Source organism: Anopheles ziemanni, chromosome 2 (genome assembly GCF_943734765.1).
Source record: "Anopheles ziemanni chromosome 2, idAnoZiCoDA_A2_x.2, whole genome shotgun sequence".
In the NCBI taxonomy this organism is placed as follows: domain Eukaryota; kingdom Metazoa; phylum Arthropoda; class Insecta; order Diptera; family Culicidae; genus Anopheles; species Anopheles ziemanni.
This window is the reverse complement of record NC_080705.1, coordinates 77,180,879-77,197,423: the sequence shown is the minus strand read 5'-3', so window position 1 is coordinate 77,197,423 and position 16,545 is coordinate 77,180,879. Positions and strand designations below refer to the sequence as shown.

The following is a 16,545-nucleotide window of genomic DNA, read 5'->3' as shown; positions in this document are numbered from 1 at the left end:
ACTGTGTCCTCCGGCGCACCGATACAATTGCCTTTCCTGGGTACGGACAAGGGGTGCTGCTGGTACTGGTGACGCACACTCGCGGACACGTGAACGCTCAATTGCAACGATCTCCGGCACGGACACTTTTTGCCTGCACAAACACCTCCGGCACTGCACTCCTATTTTCAATGCACCGCACACACGCGCCTAACCACCACGCAAGATAGGGCTCGGGGCACACCGGTATACGCACTACAACCCAGGCTCTCGACGCTTCTTCTTCGCGTTTCCTGCGGGTAAAAGAACGGAGAGTGATAATCGGGAATGGGAGCTGCTGGTCTAGTGGAGCTACGTGGAAACGGCACCACGAGTCGGAATGGTCTCCATCGATCGCGATCAAGAAGGCCAAAGGGGATGATACGATCGGCTGGGATTGGAAGGGGAGGCTTGTGAGAGAACCTTTAATTTCCAAGAATACGATCATCGATGGGAAAAACCAAGTCATCGTCTTGGATACAACAAATGAAAGGAGCCCACAAAGTCTCTCAAATTGGATGTGCATTGGATAAGGTTAGAAAGAACCGTTGTACAACACGGGCTCAACAATTTAAAACATTTTTAATTTCTATCGCGATATTACGTATTTTTATTTTTTTCGCACATCTTTTTCAAAGCTCGTGTGCTAACCAAAACTTCCTTTGGCGTCGAGTCAAAATGGCCAAACCCCCAAAAAAGGAGAACGGTGAACGACAGGCCGCTCCCCAGTGGCTGCGAAAGAGATAAAAAAAACAGCTCGATCTGTCCGATGATGGATGGAGGCTTGCGTTGTCGATCATCGCCGCTAATCGACGTCGCCACCAGCAGCAACAGCAGCAGGAACAGGGAGATCACCGCGCAAAAAGCACGTACCGGTGGATAAATCTAACCACCCCGGCTGGCTTTATCGCGTTCTACCGGAGGAACACGTTTGAACTACAATAGGACGGAATTCTAAGGTGGTTAAAGGTTGCTGCATGCATCAGCAGGAGGTCGCATAGCGGAACGAGGCGATCAGCCTTCGTCACTATACGGCCATGGGTAGAAACCACACGAGATACGGAGCTGGATGGTGATATTCGCTCGGGAGAAGGGACAGGTTGCCAAATCGACAACCGTACTTGATGATCGTACCGACCGCGGTACGGAAGGAGGTCTTGGTGGAGAAGGAATAGAACAGTGCTAAGGAGAGCTGGGGATGATATGGGAAGATGGAGGCTAAAATGGTTGCTTGATTGTGCGGCCGATCACTGCTGCTGCAACAGGTAGGAATCTGGGCGAGCGGTGGTGGTGTGGGCACGAGTATGCTACAGGTAAATAAGGGCGAAGGTTATCCTGCTTCTAGTCGACCGTGCCGGGGGAAGTTTGTTTTCTTGTGATCTCGCGAGATCGTTAGAAGTGAGACTGTGCTAATAACTGCAGCACTGTGCGACACAGCCGAGTGTTTCGTGGCACCAAATGGTTCTCCCGAACTAACCACGGAATGTCGATGACTCGTGTGACGGATGGAAGTCCCTCGAGCGAGATCGAGAAATGTCCAGTACGACGACGACACACAACGTCGCCAAACGACGGCGTAGTTCGTATGCACTCGAGATGGACTCAAAGAGCGCTGCGGAACGCAACGGGAATGGGAGCGGGCTGGACGGAGATCACACGCACACAGACCGTTGACGCGGGCGGGAGTGCGGGTGGTGGGACTACGAGTCGCGTTACGAGCAGCTTGCGGGGCGGCTCACACGGGATGCTGGGAAAGGTAAACAGCGCAATGGCGACCGCAGTGATCGCGGTGACCACCGCGTTTGGGAACGTATAAACACTAGCAACAGTAACAAAAACAACAACAACGAGAAAACAACAACAGTAACAGCAACTAGGAAACACGTACGGAAAAACTGGTGGCGCTTAACGGGCAGGGAGGAACGATCGGTTGAAGATCTCTCCACGGCGATGACACGATTGGCACTGAGGCGGACGGTTGTACTACCACTGGATCGAACAGCAGGCTTGCGAACGCTCCGCAGGGGCTGGAGAATGGCCGTTCTGCGGGCGTAGTGGTAGTTGCGTAGCAGCTCGATCATACAACTACGTGGCCGATCGTGTACCGTTGACAGTTCACAGCGGATGTCAAACAGCATGCAGGTTGAACATTCAAAATTATTTTCAGAAAACATGGTATCGATGTTTTACACCTTCCTTTATCTTTTAATGCGATGTCTGTTGCTTTCACCAAATTAATTCCAGCAGTACCTATCCTGTTGTGAATCGATCGGAGAAAAACTGCTTTGGCGGTTGGATGGTTAACTGAAATAGTGGCATATTTACTGAGATGGTCGCAACCAATAGAGAGGTAGCTGCAACCTCTTAGCATCAGTTAATTTTTTATCCATTTGGAAGGCGCTCGTTTCATTTTCAAAATAAAACAAACTGGATTGCAAACGCAACACATATCGTGTTTCTACTTGCCACCATCAATAGAATCATTGAAAACAGCACGCACCACGTAAGTAATTGATGAATCGTTATTTTTTACAAATATTGTAAAGCCAATACTTGAACAACGAAACACACTTGAGTTAGATTAAGATTAAGATTTTTCCAAAGTTATATGCTGCTTTCGAACCAATGTATGTTTTTATGCTTAGTACTGTACGGATATTGCGACTCACCCTGATCAAAGCCACCAACACATTTATGTCAGCTAAATCAGAGTATTAACATAGCGTTACCATCACGCACACTCCTACCTTACTGCACCCCTTTCGAGGGGCGATCATGCTTTTGTGGGGTGGAAAAAAAAGATCAAAACCACTTGCTGAATTCTTACGCCAAACACGATCGCTCCTTTAGCTATTGAATGCGGTAGTTGCTGCATAATAAACAAACATATCTTCAATGAGCTCCAGCAGGCCCTTTTTGCGTTGCGATGGCTACGATGCTGACCGAACTGCCCGCAAAAGGGGAGGATTATGCTGTGGGACACTAGTCTTCCTCAAAAAGGGAAACCCCGTAGGAAAAACGGGGGGGTTCTCTTCCCCTTTGCAAGTAGTCGGACTATCGAGCTCCACATTACGGCCACATCTGTTTTCCACCGTGCATCGTTGCAAAACCGCTTGCGGTGCGTTGTGTATTCAAATCACACGTCAATGGGATGCTTGTTTTGTGAAGTAAAAATGGCCAACAGCGGCATGAAGAGTACAATAAAGGAAACGAAGCGGTATTAAACCGTCCAACGTTTCTGCCCTTCCCGAGCTCCCCGGTTAAAGTGGCGTGAATACTGTCGCACATCAGTTTGTTCGTTGATTGCTTTCATGATTACGGTGCAATAAATCCGATATTAGTGTCACAGTTACGTGGCGCGCGGTAATTTAGTTTAAAGTTTTTGCTAATTTCCGACCTCATGTTAGCACGTGCCATTTTTTTTTACGGGCCAACGGTTTTTTGTAGCCAACCATAAGACCTGTTGATGCGCCCTACGATACATAAGAACGTACAACTTTTGAAATATTTACATCTTTTGAACGTCTACTTATTATCGTTTTGATCCAACCAGTTTCTTCGAGTACCGGCGTTTTGAAGTTAGGTTGGTAAATTATATACTATCCCATGCGATGCCAAAAAGCATAAATAAAATTAGTTGCAAAATGGGCGAACAGAAGATTCATATCAATCCAACAGCTCGCAGCATCGACGGTGCACTCGACTAACTAAATAATTGGATGGAATGTATAACAGTGGCTTTCCGTTGGCTTGGGCTGGACCTTCAAATAGGTGCTACAATGCGCCGAAGCAGATTACGATCACACTGATTGGGATAACTGCAATGGATGCTGTAGTGTGCCTTTCCCTTATGCAGCCCTCTCTCTGCCGCACTGATTATTTAAAGGTCTATTGCCTACTTCCGGATCTTGTTTCGATAAGGGCTCCATTTCTTCGAATCCAGATCTGAGGAGGTTATTTTGAATGTTCTTTGAGTAGGACATAACTCGAGTGCAATTGAATTTAACTATTCTGTGTATTGCTCAGTAGCGAAGGATTTCCTTTGGCTTTAAGATCGATTCAATTTTCATCTCTTTTTGTTATAGTTTTTCCAATTCAATCGACATTTATTGGAGGACATTTAGCATTTAGGAAATGCACTTCAAAGTTTGTAAATTGTTTGGAATCTGAGAAGAGTTTTGGATATTTCTTGTAATTTGTAATGGTCTACAAATGAAACCAGTTATTTTATGTACAGTTCCAAATAGTGAATTTTAAAAAATCGTGGGTTCGAATCCCAACCGAGACCGGACCCTCCCCTGTACGAGAGGACTGACTATCCACGTACAACAGGGAAACAAGTCTCGTAAGCCCTTAACGGGCAGGCATGACCAAGAGGTCGTTACGCCAAGAAGAAGAAGAAGAAAAAATTGTACAAAAATATATCTTTTTATAATTTAAACAACATGCATACGTTCCTGAAGGGTACCCAAAAGGTTTCTACAGCAATGTGTTGGTTCGCACTATGAACCTTGGTCTAGAAACAAAACTGACGTATTTATGCAATCGGTGCTTGACAGCTCGGTGTTTTGAAAAGAAAATTTTCATCTTTGGTCGTGGAGAACTGATCTTTCTATCTTTCGTTGTGCGATTTCTATTCGGTAGATCGCACAGAAAGTGAAGGTAGTTTATGAGGCTAGATTCTCGGTTATGTATACTCTTATCTGATCCTTATAATTCTTATTATAGCTCGTCCAGGGGCTCCGCCATGGTTGTCACGAAGGATACTTACCTTCCATCGGAGGAAGAAATTACCGTGCCGGAGATTAACCTTTCCGGGCCAGCTCTTCGCGCCGGTGCTTTCCATTTGGGCAAGTACTGTGAAGCCCAGAATAATGTAAGTTGTGTGTTTCAAGTGATTAGCTAGCTACGACTTCTACAATTTCAACGGGAATAGCGATTGCTTTGTTATATAATTCTCAATCAAAACATAACCTTCCCCGAGCGCCGCAGTTTGCAGTTGAATACTCAAGTTGTTTACATTGTAGGAATTTATGCTATGTCGCCAAGAGCTGGACGACCCAAGGGCTTGCATCAATGAAGGTAAAGCAGTAACCAATTGTGCGTTCGAGTTCTTCCGCAAATTGAAGAAGACGTGTGCCCAGGAGTTCACGCAGTACGCCAACTGCCTGGACAAGAGCAGTGGTGATTTGGAATTCAAGCAGTAAGTTACACTTTGGTTTAAACATATTGCGTCGGAACATTGAATAACGTTTCACTTTCTTTTTCCGTCAAGTTGCCGCAAAACGCAGGGTGTTTACGATAAGTGCGTCTTGGATAATCTTCAACTAGAACGTCCCGACTATGGATATTTCTGTCGTGCAAAAGTTCACGCCACCGAGCGACCACCACCACCGAAGAAGGAGAAGGTTGTATACCCGGATGCTACTCCCGGCCTGCCGGAAGATTATCCCCGGGAGCCAGCAAAGTACGGCTCTCGCTTCCACTGGCTGAATTAGGCGCTTGCAACATTGTTCAAAGGGGTTGAGAGTGTCATATGCAAGACCGGGAGCGTGAAATCGTATCGTGTGTAGATATGCATTGATATCTGTTAGTGATTTGAATAATACTGTCAGAGGATCATGTTCAACGTAAAGAGGGTTTGTTTAGCTTCAGTAAATCTTTAAAAACGATTTCATTCAGACATGCGTACAACCTGCCGGAGCTGAACGAAAGAATATTGTTAATGAAAACAGCGATTAATAATGTATACCATCAACAAGCCATGCCCCACATGATGAAGCAAGTTTGCAGGTAATAATTTAGTACATCAAAAAATAATTATCAGTTGCTGGGCAGTTGGGCAACTGACATTTTGGCTGTCTTATTCCTCATTGACCCTATTTTATTTGTAGAATAACTTGCAACCGGGGTTAGAAGTGTCTGCGCGATGAAACACTTGTTCTGCTATTACATTCTTGGTGTGTTAAATTTTCGTTACAATCCTTCGAAACAAAAATTTAGCAGTAATGGAATGTTAACTGCATTTAAACTATTCCTTCATGTTATCGTTCCCAACTTTGTACTTATTTACATATCAGTGGTTGGTAAAAACGGTATTTTGTTAACTATTCCTTCAGTGAGGATGTTTGCGTTTTTTATTCGCATCGTATCTACGATTGTGGCGATGAATGTAAACTTACTTTTGAATTATTTCTACTCTAGTGCGGATCAAATTAAACTTGCTAACGACTTCCTGGCCACGATCAAAGAGAGAGAATACTTGAATCGCAACCTGAACAATGCAAAATCTTCTTTCAAGGGATTGTATATTGTGCTTGGGTTGTTTCTAACCCATCATATAAACTACGAGTTAAACCAGTACACGTACGTCGTATTGTATGATGAAAAGTGGCCCGAGTTTACGTTTTACGTTGTATTTTACTTTATCGAGGCGATTAGCGTTATGATCGCACTTTACTATCATTCCGTGTTAGTATTGATTCATCACATCGCACGGGAAGATTGCGACCGTTTATCGAATTGCCTTTCTGAAAACAAAGCCAAATTCAAGAATGAAATGGACACGTACTGGTGGGCCACCATTGACCAGTTTTACAACCGCGTGCTGCTTCAGCGCCAACGGCAACGTGCGTTTTGCCGGACGAATCAGTTGCAGCTTATTGTTGTCGCTCTAAACACCTTCATTTCATCGTGTATGATATTTTATGTGAATCTATCCATCATTCTGCATTGGTCCCATAACGGTTGGATAGAAAAATACAAACGTGTCACTGAGTGCTTGGGATTTTTCTCACAACTAGGCGCGCTACTTCTCATTTGTTACCATTCATCTAGCATATGCGACCAGGTAAGTTGGATTCTCGTTAAAATATGATCGCAATTTGTTTCTCCGGATACTCTGCATAATACTGGCATTTTTATTTCCAGGAGAAAAGATTGAAATATCTCATTGGACAAGCACAGTGCAAGCTAACTTACAGTTTAAAAAATATTGTAAGTTCAATATGCTGATGGTTCACGGTCTGTTTGGTGATGATTTGGTTTGCTTTCGGTTTCAGAAACGATGCAACGTGGTTAACACCAACTTAATTTTTTTGGGAAATGATAATGAAATCACGCCACTGCATCTCTTTACTTTAGACATGGGATTCTTTTTTGGAGTAGGTATCCTTATGGAGATTTAAACTGTCTCGTTCTCAATTATTTTTCTTATCGGTTTTAGACCGTGGCTGCTATTGTTACATATCTGGTTGTATTGTTCCAGTTCAGTGAGCTGGAGCCCGACAGTCAATAAATAGAAATTGATTCTATCGTGGATTTTCATCAAAATAAACTAATATTTATCGTTCTTCGTGTGTCACTTTTCATTTTCCTATGCAATGAAAAATGAATATACAATTCTAAGCATTTATTAATTGCATTTTATTTTCTACACAACCACATTACCTTAAACACATCAAACAAATAGATTAGAACTTTTTCAACTTTGCTAACTTATTGCTGCGCTGCAACGCCATTCGCCTCAGTTTGCGCCAGTACGCTTTCGTGTTGGGGTCCATTTCTTCCAGCGTCAGAGGAGCCCCGACGTGCATCGTCCACAACCATTCCGGATATTCCGAGTCAGGCTTAAGTTTGATATCTTCGCCTTGCTTCATAATGTTACTACCGCATACAAAGCTCACCAGTTTGTTCGCATCTGTTTCTACTGGTATTACTTTCTTTTCCACGACTGGGCCAAGTTTACCGAGCTTCTTTTTTTTTGACCCACCGAGGGCTCCTGTCGAAACAGAGAAATTAGCGTTAACATGCGGACGAAACCGGTGAACAGAAGTTGGTCAAGACTTGTTTACCTCCTGCCTTTGGTGTTGCATAATTTCGTACGCTGGTTATTTGAATGAAACTTCGTCTCATCAATGGCACAAGGCTTGCGATTAAGTTGCTCATTTTGATTGATAAAAGAAAATTTACTACACTAGTTATTAAACCTTAAGAAACTACAAAATTACGTTTTCCGGTTTCCGACGATCGCGATGTGGGATACTGTTTTGATTAAGTCGGCGAAGGGCTGTTTTTATTGAACTGTCACACTCACCCAAGGTATGTACGAGCATGCTAACCAATGACATCAAGGTTTTTAGATTTTGTTTTGCACTAAAATTAATGTTCCGTAAAATAACGAAAATTAGGCATGCACTACATTGGAACCATTTTGTTAGCCCTTCAGATCGTTTATTTTGCACCATCATTACACGGTAAAAGTTATCACATTGACGCACATTGAATAAAAGTCCCTGTCAGAGGAAGATGGCAAGGGAGGAATGGTTGGAATTAATCTCTCTGCTTATTCGGGCAGAGAACACTATCGTCGATTGTTGAAACCACTTCAGCTGCCTCAATCAACATATGGTCGTACTGTCCATCGCGGTGCGTCTGCTCCGGCCCCTTGAGGGCATACTTCCTAATAAACGATTCTACAATGTTCCGTTCGAGAACAGAAAACTCCAGTATTGCATGCCATGTGACGAGCGCAAACGGACGATCTTTACTCGGCAGCTGCGATGGTGTTATAACGTGCCGGTAAAGGCATTTCTTAACGATGTTTTTCAGCAGGTCAACCTGAGTCAATGGAGGAGGGCAAGAACACAATGAATCGATTCTTTCCCTAGAGCGGAAGTTGTGTACTCACTTGTTGCTTGTTTGCACATGGATGATAGAGAGCAATAACTGCACCATGTTCACTGTTGTGGAGCCACCGCTGTGGAGGAACATAGCTGAAAGGTGGAGGAGAATTTGTTTTAATGATTGTGACTACACAAACATTCTTTACTGAATAAGAAACATAGTAAAAGAATTACTGATATTCTCCATATCTCGGCCAGAGAGGTCGATGTGTTCCACTGAAAATAGATTTAAAAAAAGATAAATTACATACTTCACGTAAAGTAGTGAGAAGTTTAATTACTGGAAACTTACTACGAGGGAATCCGTTCAGCATATTCAATGCTACTATTCATGCACCTATGATTGGCCACGTAAGCAGAGGGTACGTTGTATTCTGTGATAACAGCATCCATATTGTAATCGCCCTTGTATTCCGCTTTGGGTTCTAGGCACATGAACACGTCAGAATGAGTAACATTGTACGGGTCAAAATCTATCTCCAACCCGTGTTTGGCATCGTCACAATCCGGATTCTCGATTCCCATCGCAACCCGACCGGTTTCCTTTGGCGGGGTAGGCTCATTGGTAATCGCATTGCTTATGATATCTTTCGTTACACCACCTGCCTCCGACGCGAGTTCTTGGGGAGCATTTGGAAACCACTTTCCTGACCAGTCTGTTCACGAAAGATAAAAAGAAGCGAAACGTAATTACAATTACATATCAGACCTTGCCAATCAAATCCACTAGCTTCAGAATTTCATGGTTGGATTCGCATTAATGTACCTTCCGTAGCTTGAACATAGCAAATTAAACTTAAAAGCACCAGAAGTAAACGAAACATCTTTGAATCTTTGTGCGATAAATCACAGACTCGATTGAGAAACCGGAAACCAAAACAAAATCGATGACATTGTACCAAAGTTTGTATAAAATATCAGGTAATATCGTTATCAAATTTTGCTGTTTTCCATATATACACCTTGGTGGGGATTTATCAACACGTGGTCGATTTATTTTAAATTTTTAACAACTCGTGGGTGATTTTTATCTAGTACAAGATTCGGCACACATTCATGAACTATAACTAAGTGCTGGAAATCTATTTTCTGAATAAAAACTGAAAAACATTATTATTTATGTCGTTTACAATTCTCATATTTTATTTAAACGGGATTTCGAACGGCATGTAAAACGAAAGGCTAACATATTCCCGATTAAGACGCTTTCGCCAACACTTTTTCTAAAAAGATTGTGAATAACCTCGTATTCGCGTGCGTGTGCTGTTAGTCTTCTTGACTAAAGTCGCCTTAAGGCGTGAAAGGAATGTGAATGAACTTCAGTTCATGTGTTGGCACGTATGGGAAGTAAATTCCTGAACACCCACTGCAAATCTTGACACGCGAGTCACCAAGAAGGGTCCCTTTTTCTAAACGGTGCAAAAGAAGAAAAGCTTCGGAATGCGCACACAGGATCGTTGATTTCTTTTGATTATGGACCCATGGGAAGGGATTCTTTGTACGGTGAAACGTGAAAACTACGAGATTGGAGTGGTGTGGGGAGGGTAGGATTCGACAAGTGGCGCCACGTGTCCCAGAATGCTCTATTTTTAGAAAAAGGCAGGAAGAGTAAAGCTTCTAATATGCGGAGTTTGAATAGGTATTGAACTGTAAGCAATTGTCTTTTTTTTTACAAATTGTTACTGATTTGAGGTATAGAAAAAAGAAGAACTATGATTAGGAAATATGTTTATTTAAAACAAGTTAAATATCAAGGTAATATGTTTTACAAAACAGAACTATAATTTTTAAGTTCCATTCAAATTATCTTTTTGTTTAAAAGATCAATAAAAACAGATAAAAATAAAACGATAAAATTTCTTTTAAACTTACTCTTCCAAAATAACATACTTTTTGTCCTTCTAGCTCATAAAAACCATTCGTCGTCCTTCCATCAGCTAGCGAGTGTTTTACCCATTCAGTCACGATCAAATTGAAATTGAACTGTGAAACGCGAATGGGAGAAAAATTGCAGCCTCCAAGCGGCGTCCCATTAGCAATGTGTGGGGTTCGCTAGACGTGGAACAATTCGAAATGAACCGAGCGCTGAGGTTTCCTCCCATAGCGCATTGATTTTCCCAAGGAAAGCTCCCCACCATTCACCAAATTGACGAGCCATGTGTTAGCTTCAGTTTCGGGATGAGCAAACAGCGGGTCGTCCGTTCCATCTGCCGGGCGGTCCCAAGGCGAAGAAGGATGCAGAGTAATTTTTCTTTTCAAGATGAAACCATTCCACGAGCGGCACGTAAAAAGAAATATGAAAGAAAACGGTGACTCGGTTGAAGATGGCAGACGTTAAAAGAAATCCTTTTCTATGAAAATATCAGGACAATTTCCGGCGTACACGTCTTCGTCGACGTTGGCCTCCATGGTATGGCGTCGGCGTGCTGCAATTGGGTGAAGATTGTTTTCCTTTGTCGTGGTGGCAAATTTGGGATTCAATTACCGACAAATTGTGCACCCTCGAGCTGGGAGCTCGTGCGTGCGTTAAGATAATGGCGCCCATTTGTAGTTCTTAAGTGTACGTAGTGTTCGACAATTTTCTATCAAACACGAACGTCATTTCGCTTTTGGGGAGTTCCTATTGCATCAGGGACATGCAAATTTAATAAACATGATTTGATGAAATGATCACATAAATAAACCAGTCAAATAATAATTCTCTTGAAACTTTGGGAATAATTTGGAAACAAAACTTTAAGTTTCAACCTAAAGAAAAAAATTTTAAAGGAAATTTTTATTTATCAGAATTAAGGCTACTAGGTTTCAAATCTAATAACATAAATTTATTTTCACCATGATGAATTTTTCCGTCGCATCTTGGCTGGTGCATCCAGCATGGATAATGCGTACCTTTTGCCTGTTTACGACCATTAGTCTCCGGGAAAAACCCCTCAGGTCGAAAGTCAGCCGTAGACGTAATGAAATCATAACACGACCGACGAACGCTAACCATTCGACGAATGTTGTGAAGATTTTCGCATTAACCGGTGGCATTCCGTAGTCGCGGCGGAGATTTTCCGCCCGTCGGTGTTGGTGGAAAATGTTGAAGGTGGAGGTGAGTCGGGCAAGGTAAAAGAGCATTCCAACCGGGTGGTGAATCGTTCCCAATGCTTCTCGCTGGTTCGTTTTCCTCATTCAGGGAGTTTGGCGGAATGGGTTCGGAAGAGTGGTAAATGTCTACAAGTTGTAGCAAAATTATATCCTCCCCGGCCACTCTCCTAGGCCTAGGGACGCGAGTGTCATTTGAGGAGGGGGGGATTTTGTTGGAAGTTGTTCGAGTCGCGAGCTGGAGGAGTAATCTGATTAAAAAGTATTCAAGCACCGATGTAAAACTTTCCATTCCGTTGGTCGTGTTAAGGCTCGCGGTTCTCGTAGCACAACAGCAAAAAGGAGTCCAATTCCTCGAAAGTGAAAGCAAACATAGACAAATAAAATAAAATAACTGAAACGCCTAAACTGAAGCAGCCCATCCTATACCTCCAACGGATGGTGGTTGGGAAATATTCGTTGCATGGAGCTCTTGCTGGAAAAAGTAAACGTTAAGCGGAGGAGGTGGAAAAGGAAGGGAACAAATTAAAAGACAAAAAAAGTGAATCCCTGCAGATCACAGAACTTGTGGGGAAACTGTAGAAAGGGAAATAAAAACGACAAAGAAGAGAGCGACAGAGAAAGAGAGAACATAGAAAAGGGTGCTTGTCGAGCATGTGAAGGAAAACCTCTGGTCGAAATGAAGAGGCATAACTTCATTTTTTGGGTAATTTTTCTTCCTTACCTTCGCGCCCATTTGCCACCCAACGAAATGTCACAGCGGGTGGCTCGCAGGATCTGTTTGACCGAACCCACCATCCTTCATTACCCGCACCCTGTTCCGGAATGCTCATTTTCACCCGCCGAGCTCGAGGCGGTCGGAGTTTTCCGTTGCGCTTTTCTCCATTTACCACGAGGTGGAGTGTGAGTGTGGATGTGGAAATATATAGAACCGCTTTTGGCGGTTTGTGCGCAGTCATGGCGGAATAAATTAGGCGGAAACGCTTGGAACGAAATATTATCATTCGCCCGAGACGGTGTTAGTTTAATGTTGATCTTTTGATCGTTATGCATTTTTTTTTGTGTTGTTGGCGCTCGCTGCGGTCATGTCTTGCTGTGGCAGAAAGCGATTAGGCAACATGGGGACAACTTTGTGAACTGCTGACATGTTTTAAATGGTAGGACTTGGAGTGAGACGAAAAATGGAAACGACTCTGTGGAATGTTCGTGTTCATCAGGATGAAAAGGATTTTAGGGGCTTTCAAAAACGTATTTATGCATAAGAAACACTTACATTTAAAAGTAAATCTTTGTAAAATTATCACTTTTAAAGTGGATTTTTTTTTTTAAAAGCAAGTAAAGTGGTATTTCACTAAATAGGAAAAGCTCAACGAACCAAAAGATTAAATGACAGATATCGGCAAAGATGCCTTTAATTTATCGGATTCATACGTGTAATGAATGCATTCCATATGGCCCATAGGTTGGTATTGTACAATTTTGAAATCAATATCCTTCATCGGACGAGCAGGTATGTAATTAGCGAAAATCGTTCATCCTCGTAATTCAAATTCGTGCTGCTCCATTGTTATCTTTTCGTCATCCACTGGTGTCCTAATTACATCCTTCCTCACCTTTTCTTCCACTCGACCAAACTCTTCCGTCATTATTGGATTTTTTTCGCTGTATGAAGAAGGCCAGACTACATAAAGGGAGTGTTGATGGAAAAAAGCCGATAGGATCCATCGGACTTTCAGTTGAGTTGAGTTGTATCTGTGTCAGGTTGCGAGGCTACGTTTTCATTCCCGCGTTAGGTTGCACTGACTGAAATCCTCCGTGGTGTGGCTTAAAAAATCCTTGTTCCGGCCACCAGCCCGGAAAACGGTATCATTCCGACGAGCCGACTAATTATCGTTTGCGACCGGAAGCTTCCTTCGGGTACAGGTGTTTCGCTGGAAACAAAAAATAAAACACACACATGTCATAAAACCCGTTTGATGACCATCGATTCATCCTCCTGCTCACCCACTGAGGCTGGTATAATGTCCAAACGCGCCAATTTCAAGCTTATAGGACGCAGTGCGCCACTCGAACCGGATGTCGAAACTGACGCAGTTCGACAGAATGAAGCGTAACATAAAAGACGACGAGCTGTCACTAATTAATCTAACCGTGAGTGTGTGTGTTTGTGTTCTTGCCTTGAAAGAGGGTTTCATTTCACACCCCCACTCCCATGGAGGAAAATTGTAAGTGGAACAAACGATGTCCTTCATGGAAAAAGGAAGGGCGGTCGGTTTGAAATGAAGTGTAGTGAAGTGAATGTGATACGGTTCGAAGTAAGTTGGTTATGGCTCATTTGAGGTTATAGTTGGTGTCAGGTCTAGCTACAGGTGGTTAAAGTGGAATAGAAATGTGATAATTGGTTTAGGTTTTGCGTCGCCTGCGTTAGGTATGAAAGGGGCAACGTCCGGGCGGGAAAGTGAAGTGCTCAATTACTAACGCTAAATCTACTGCACCTCAAATGTTTTTGAATTCTTCAAGTTGTATGAAACTTTTTGAAAGCAGTTTGAATGGTTATGAACCGTGTGATTGCCTTTGAAATCTTTATTTTACCTTACAAGACAACACACTCACATAGCGGATTAAAGATGATCCTGATTAGTTTGTAAGCTGCCAGAATCTTTTTGAAACTTGATGCCACCCCTACAGCATGCCGGCGAACTGTACAGGCATCAAAAGTTTATCGTCATCAATGACCAAAAAAGTAGAGATAATCCGGATAATGCGAGAATTAATTTTATCGTTCTATCAAAATCCGACATGTTTAGGGAGAAAAGCTATTAGTCTAAAAAGTATTATCTAGTATTAACTAAAAAGTTTATTATTTTGGATGGAAATTTGGAAATTTTGGATGGAAAAAAATTTTCCATTATACTTTTTTTGTTTTGTTCAACGTTCAATTCTAAAGGCAAGAAAATTTTTGCATGATATCAGTTCGAGAAATAAATCTTTTTATATGAATCTGAGAGCTCAAATTGGAAAATAATAATTATTAGTGGCATATATGAAGAAAATTTTAGTGCTAATAAGTAATGTAAATGTGTCCCAAATGAAAATAGTAATAAATTTAATGCTTTTTTCCTGAGCAAAAGTTTCAAGTTCTCCAAACCGTGTGCTTCCATACATCTCGAGTATACTTGTAGTGGATTTTCAATGCCTTATTTCTGCCTCCATCGAAAACAGTGTACTTCAACATAACAAAAAATGTACCTTTTTATGGTGATGAAGGATTTGCAATTGAAATACTACTTATATTAACGTATTTATATTAGTATGAATTTATCCTTCACATATTAAAAAAATAATGCCAGCGGCACTGCAGAAATAGTACGCAGGCTTAAACTTTTCAAAATTCTGCCTGTTAGAATGGTTAACATAATTAATCACTCTCAGGTAATCTGCAATGTTAATGTGTCCCAAATGAAAACAGTAATAAACATTGTGCCTTTTTCCTTAGCACAAATTTCAGGTTCTCCAAACCGTGCGCTTTCATACATCTCGAGTATGCTTGTAGTGCATTTTCAATGACTTAATTTCTGCCTCTATCGCAAAGGGCGTACTTCAACTGAACAAAAACTGCACCTTTTTGCGTTGATGAAGGTTTTCAAATCGACATAAAAAGCAAACGAATGAATAGACTCGAGTGAGGCAGGGCACTAAAAAAGAAGCGCAGGATGGAACAGGAAGCAAAAGAAAGCTTTTCATCAAGATGAATCTCTTCGGATGAGTGTATTTTTGCATGAAGGAAGGTACATTTTCCCCCGTTCCGAAGAGGCATAGCGTTGAATTGTGGGTATTGTCATTACGGGATGATGTGGTGCATACCGCGTACGTGTACTGATTTTTAATTTTATCGTACGTGTTCCGTCGAAAATGCGGCTTCGTCGGTAATGCTTTTGAAATTAGGTTTTTCTATTCTTTGCCCTATGATTGCTTCGGTGCTAGCAGTGACTGTGAAAGGATGAAGTTAAGCTGAATCCTTAATTCATAACGCATGCAATAGTTTTCTGAGGAGAATTATCACTGAATAGAAAGAGTTTTGTTACCTTCAACAAACAGTGCATAACGTTTAATGCGTACCATATTATACATGGTTGGTAGTGGTTAAAATGCCCCTTATTAGGCAAGACATAAGCTCTGAAAATACATGTAGTTGAGGCGCAAACCAACCCATTATAATTTAATCAACAACCGCGCAAATGTGCATACATTTATCATTAACGGGTCGATTCTAGCCGGACGTGGATACGAACGTTTGACGTGATGAATATGCGTACCATTTTCCCTTATTACGGTTGTCGGATCATGTTGCACAAGTAGTCCACAAAGTTCGGTTAATCCCTGCACCATCGATGACCGCCAATTTGAATAACAATTTGCATTTGCCATTAGAGGATCTAATCGGTAATGGATGAACTCCTATCGTTGATTGAAACTGTTTCCGAAGGTCTTAAGCTCTATGGTTGTTAGGTACGTCTCAGTTGGTGGGTTTGTTAGAAGTGATTGTGCAACGTCGATCCCGGGAGAAATATCCTCCACAGTGATCTCAAGACTGGACAATTGCATTAGTACTGGTCCATAGCTCTGTTCTCTATTAAGAGCCGCGGTTTCTTGGGTTATCAATGTGGTTTACGTGTTCGGTTCGATAAGGTGTGGTTGTGCGGTATATTTGCACTGCAAATGAGGTAATTCTCTTGGAGAGATAGCTGGTGGC

At 42.1% G+C, this 16,545-nt stretch overlaps 4 protein-coding genes across 4 annotated transcripts; 2 read left to right on the top strand and 2 right to left on the bottom strand.

Annotated features, from left to right (window-relative positions):
- Positions 1 to 4,570: 4,570 nt before the first annotated feature.
- Positions 4,571 to 5,695, top strand: LOC131289966 (NADH dehydrogenase [ubiquinone] 1 alpha subcomplex subunit 8). Its single transcript, XM_058319323.1, has 4 exons — positions 4,571 to 4,680; positions 4,747 to 4,894; positions 5,046 to 5,221; positions 5,294 to 5,695. Exons 2-4 carry the CDS (start codon positions 4,766 to 4,768, stop codon positions 5,514 to 5,516), a joined length of 528 nt encoding a protein of 175 aa, XP_058175306.1. The 5' UTR covers positions 4,571 to 4,680; positions 4,747 to 4,765; the 3' UTR covers positions 5,517 to 5,695.
- A 252-nt stretch (positions 5,696 to 5,947) lies between these two features.
- LOC131294426 (uncharacterized) lies at positions 5,948 to 7,315 on the top strand. Its single transcript, XM_058322473.1, has 4 exons — positions 5,948 to 6,868; positions 6,949 to 7,014; positions 7,080 to 7,181; positions 7,244 to 7,315. Exons 1-4 carry the CDS (start codon positions 5,948 to 5,950, stop codon positions 7,313 to 7,315), a joined length of 1,161 nt encoding a protein of 386 aa, XP_058178456.1.
- A 66-nt stretch (positions 7,316 to 7,381) lies between these two features.
- LOC131281301 (large ribosomal subunit protein mL54) lies at positions 7,382 to 8,064 on the bottom strand. Its single transcript, XM_058310578.1, has 2 exons — positions 7,872 to 8,064; positions 7,382 to 7,798 (listed from the first exon to the last, which is right to left on the bottom strand). The coding sequence occupies exons 1-2, from the start codon at positions 7,963 to 7,965 to the stop codon at positions 7,491 to 7,493; spliced, it is 402 nt and encodes a 133-aa protein (XP_058166561.1). The 5' UTR covers positions 7,966 to 8,064; the 3' UTR covers positions 7,382 to 7,490.
- A 173-nt stretch (positions 8,065 to 8,237) lies between these two features.
- LOC131281048 (uncharacterized) lies at positions 8,238 to 9,568 on the bottom strand. Its single transcript, XM_058310300.1, has 5 exons — positions 9,469 to 9,568; positions 8,995 to 9,358; positions 8,877 to 8,918; positions 8,708 to 8,792; positions 8,238 to 8,637 (listed from the first exon to the last, which is right to left on the bottom strand). The coding sequence occupies exons 1-5, from the start codon at positions 9,524 to 9,526 to the stop codon at positions 8,350 to 8,352; spliced, it is 837 nt and encodes a 278-aa protein (XP_058166283.1). The 5' UTR covers positions 9,527 to 9,568; the 3' UTR covers positions 8,238 to 8,349.
- Between the last annotated feature and the right edge of the window lie 6,977 nt (positions 9,569 to 16,545).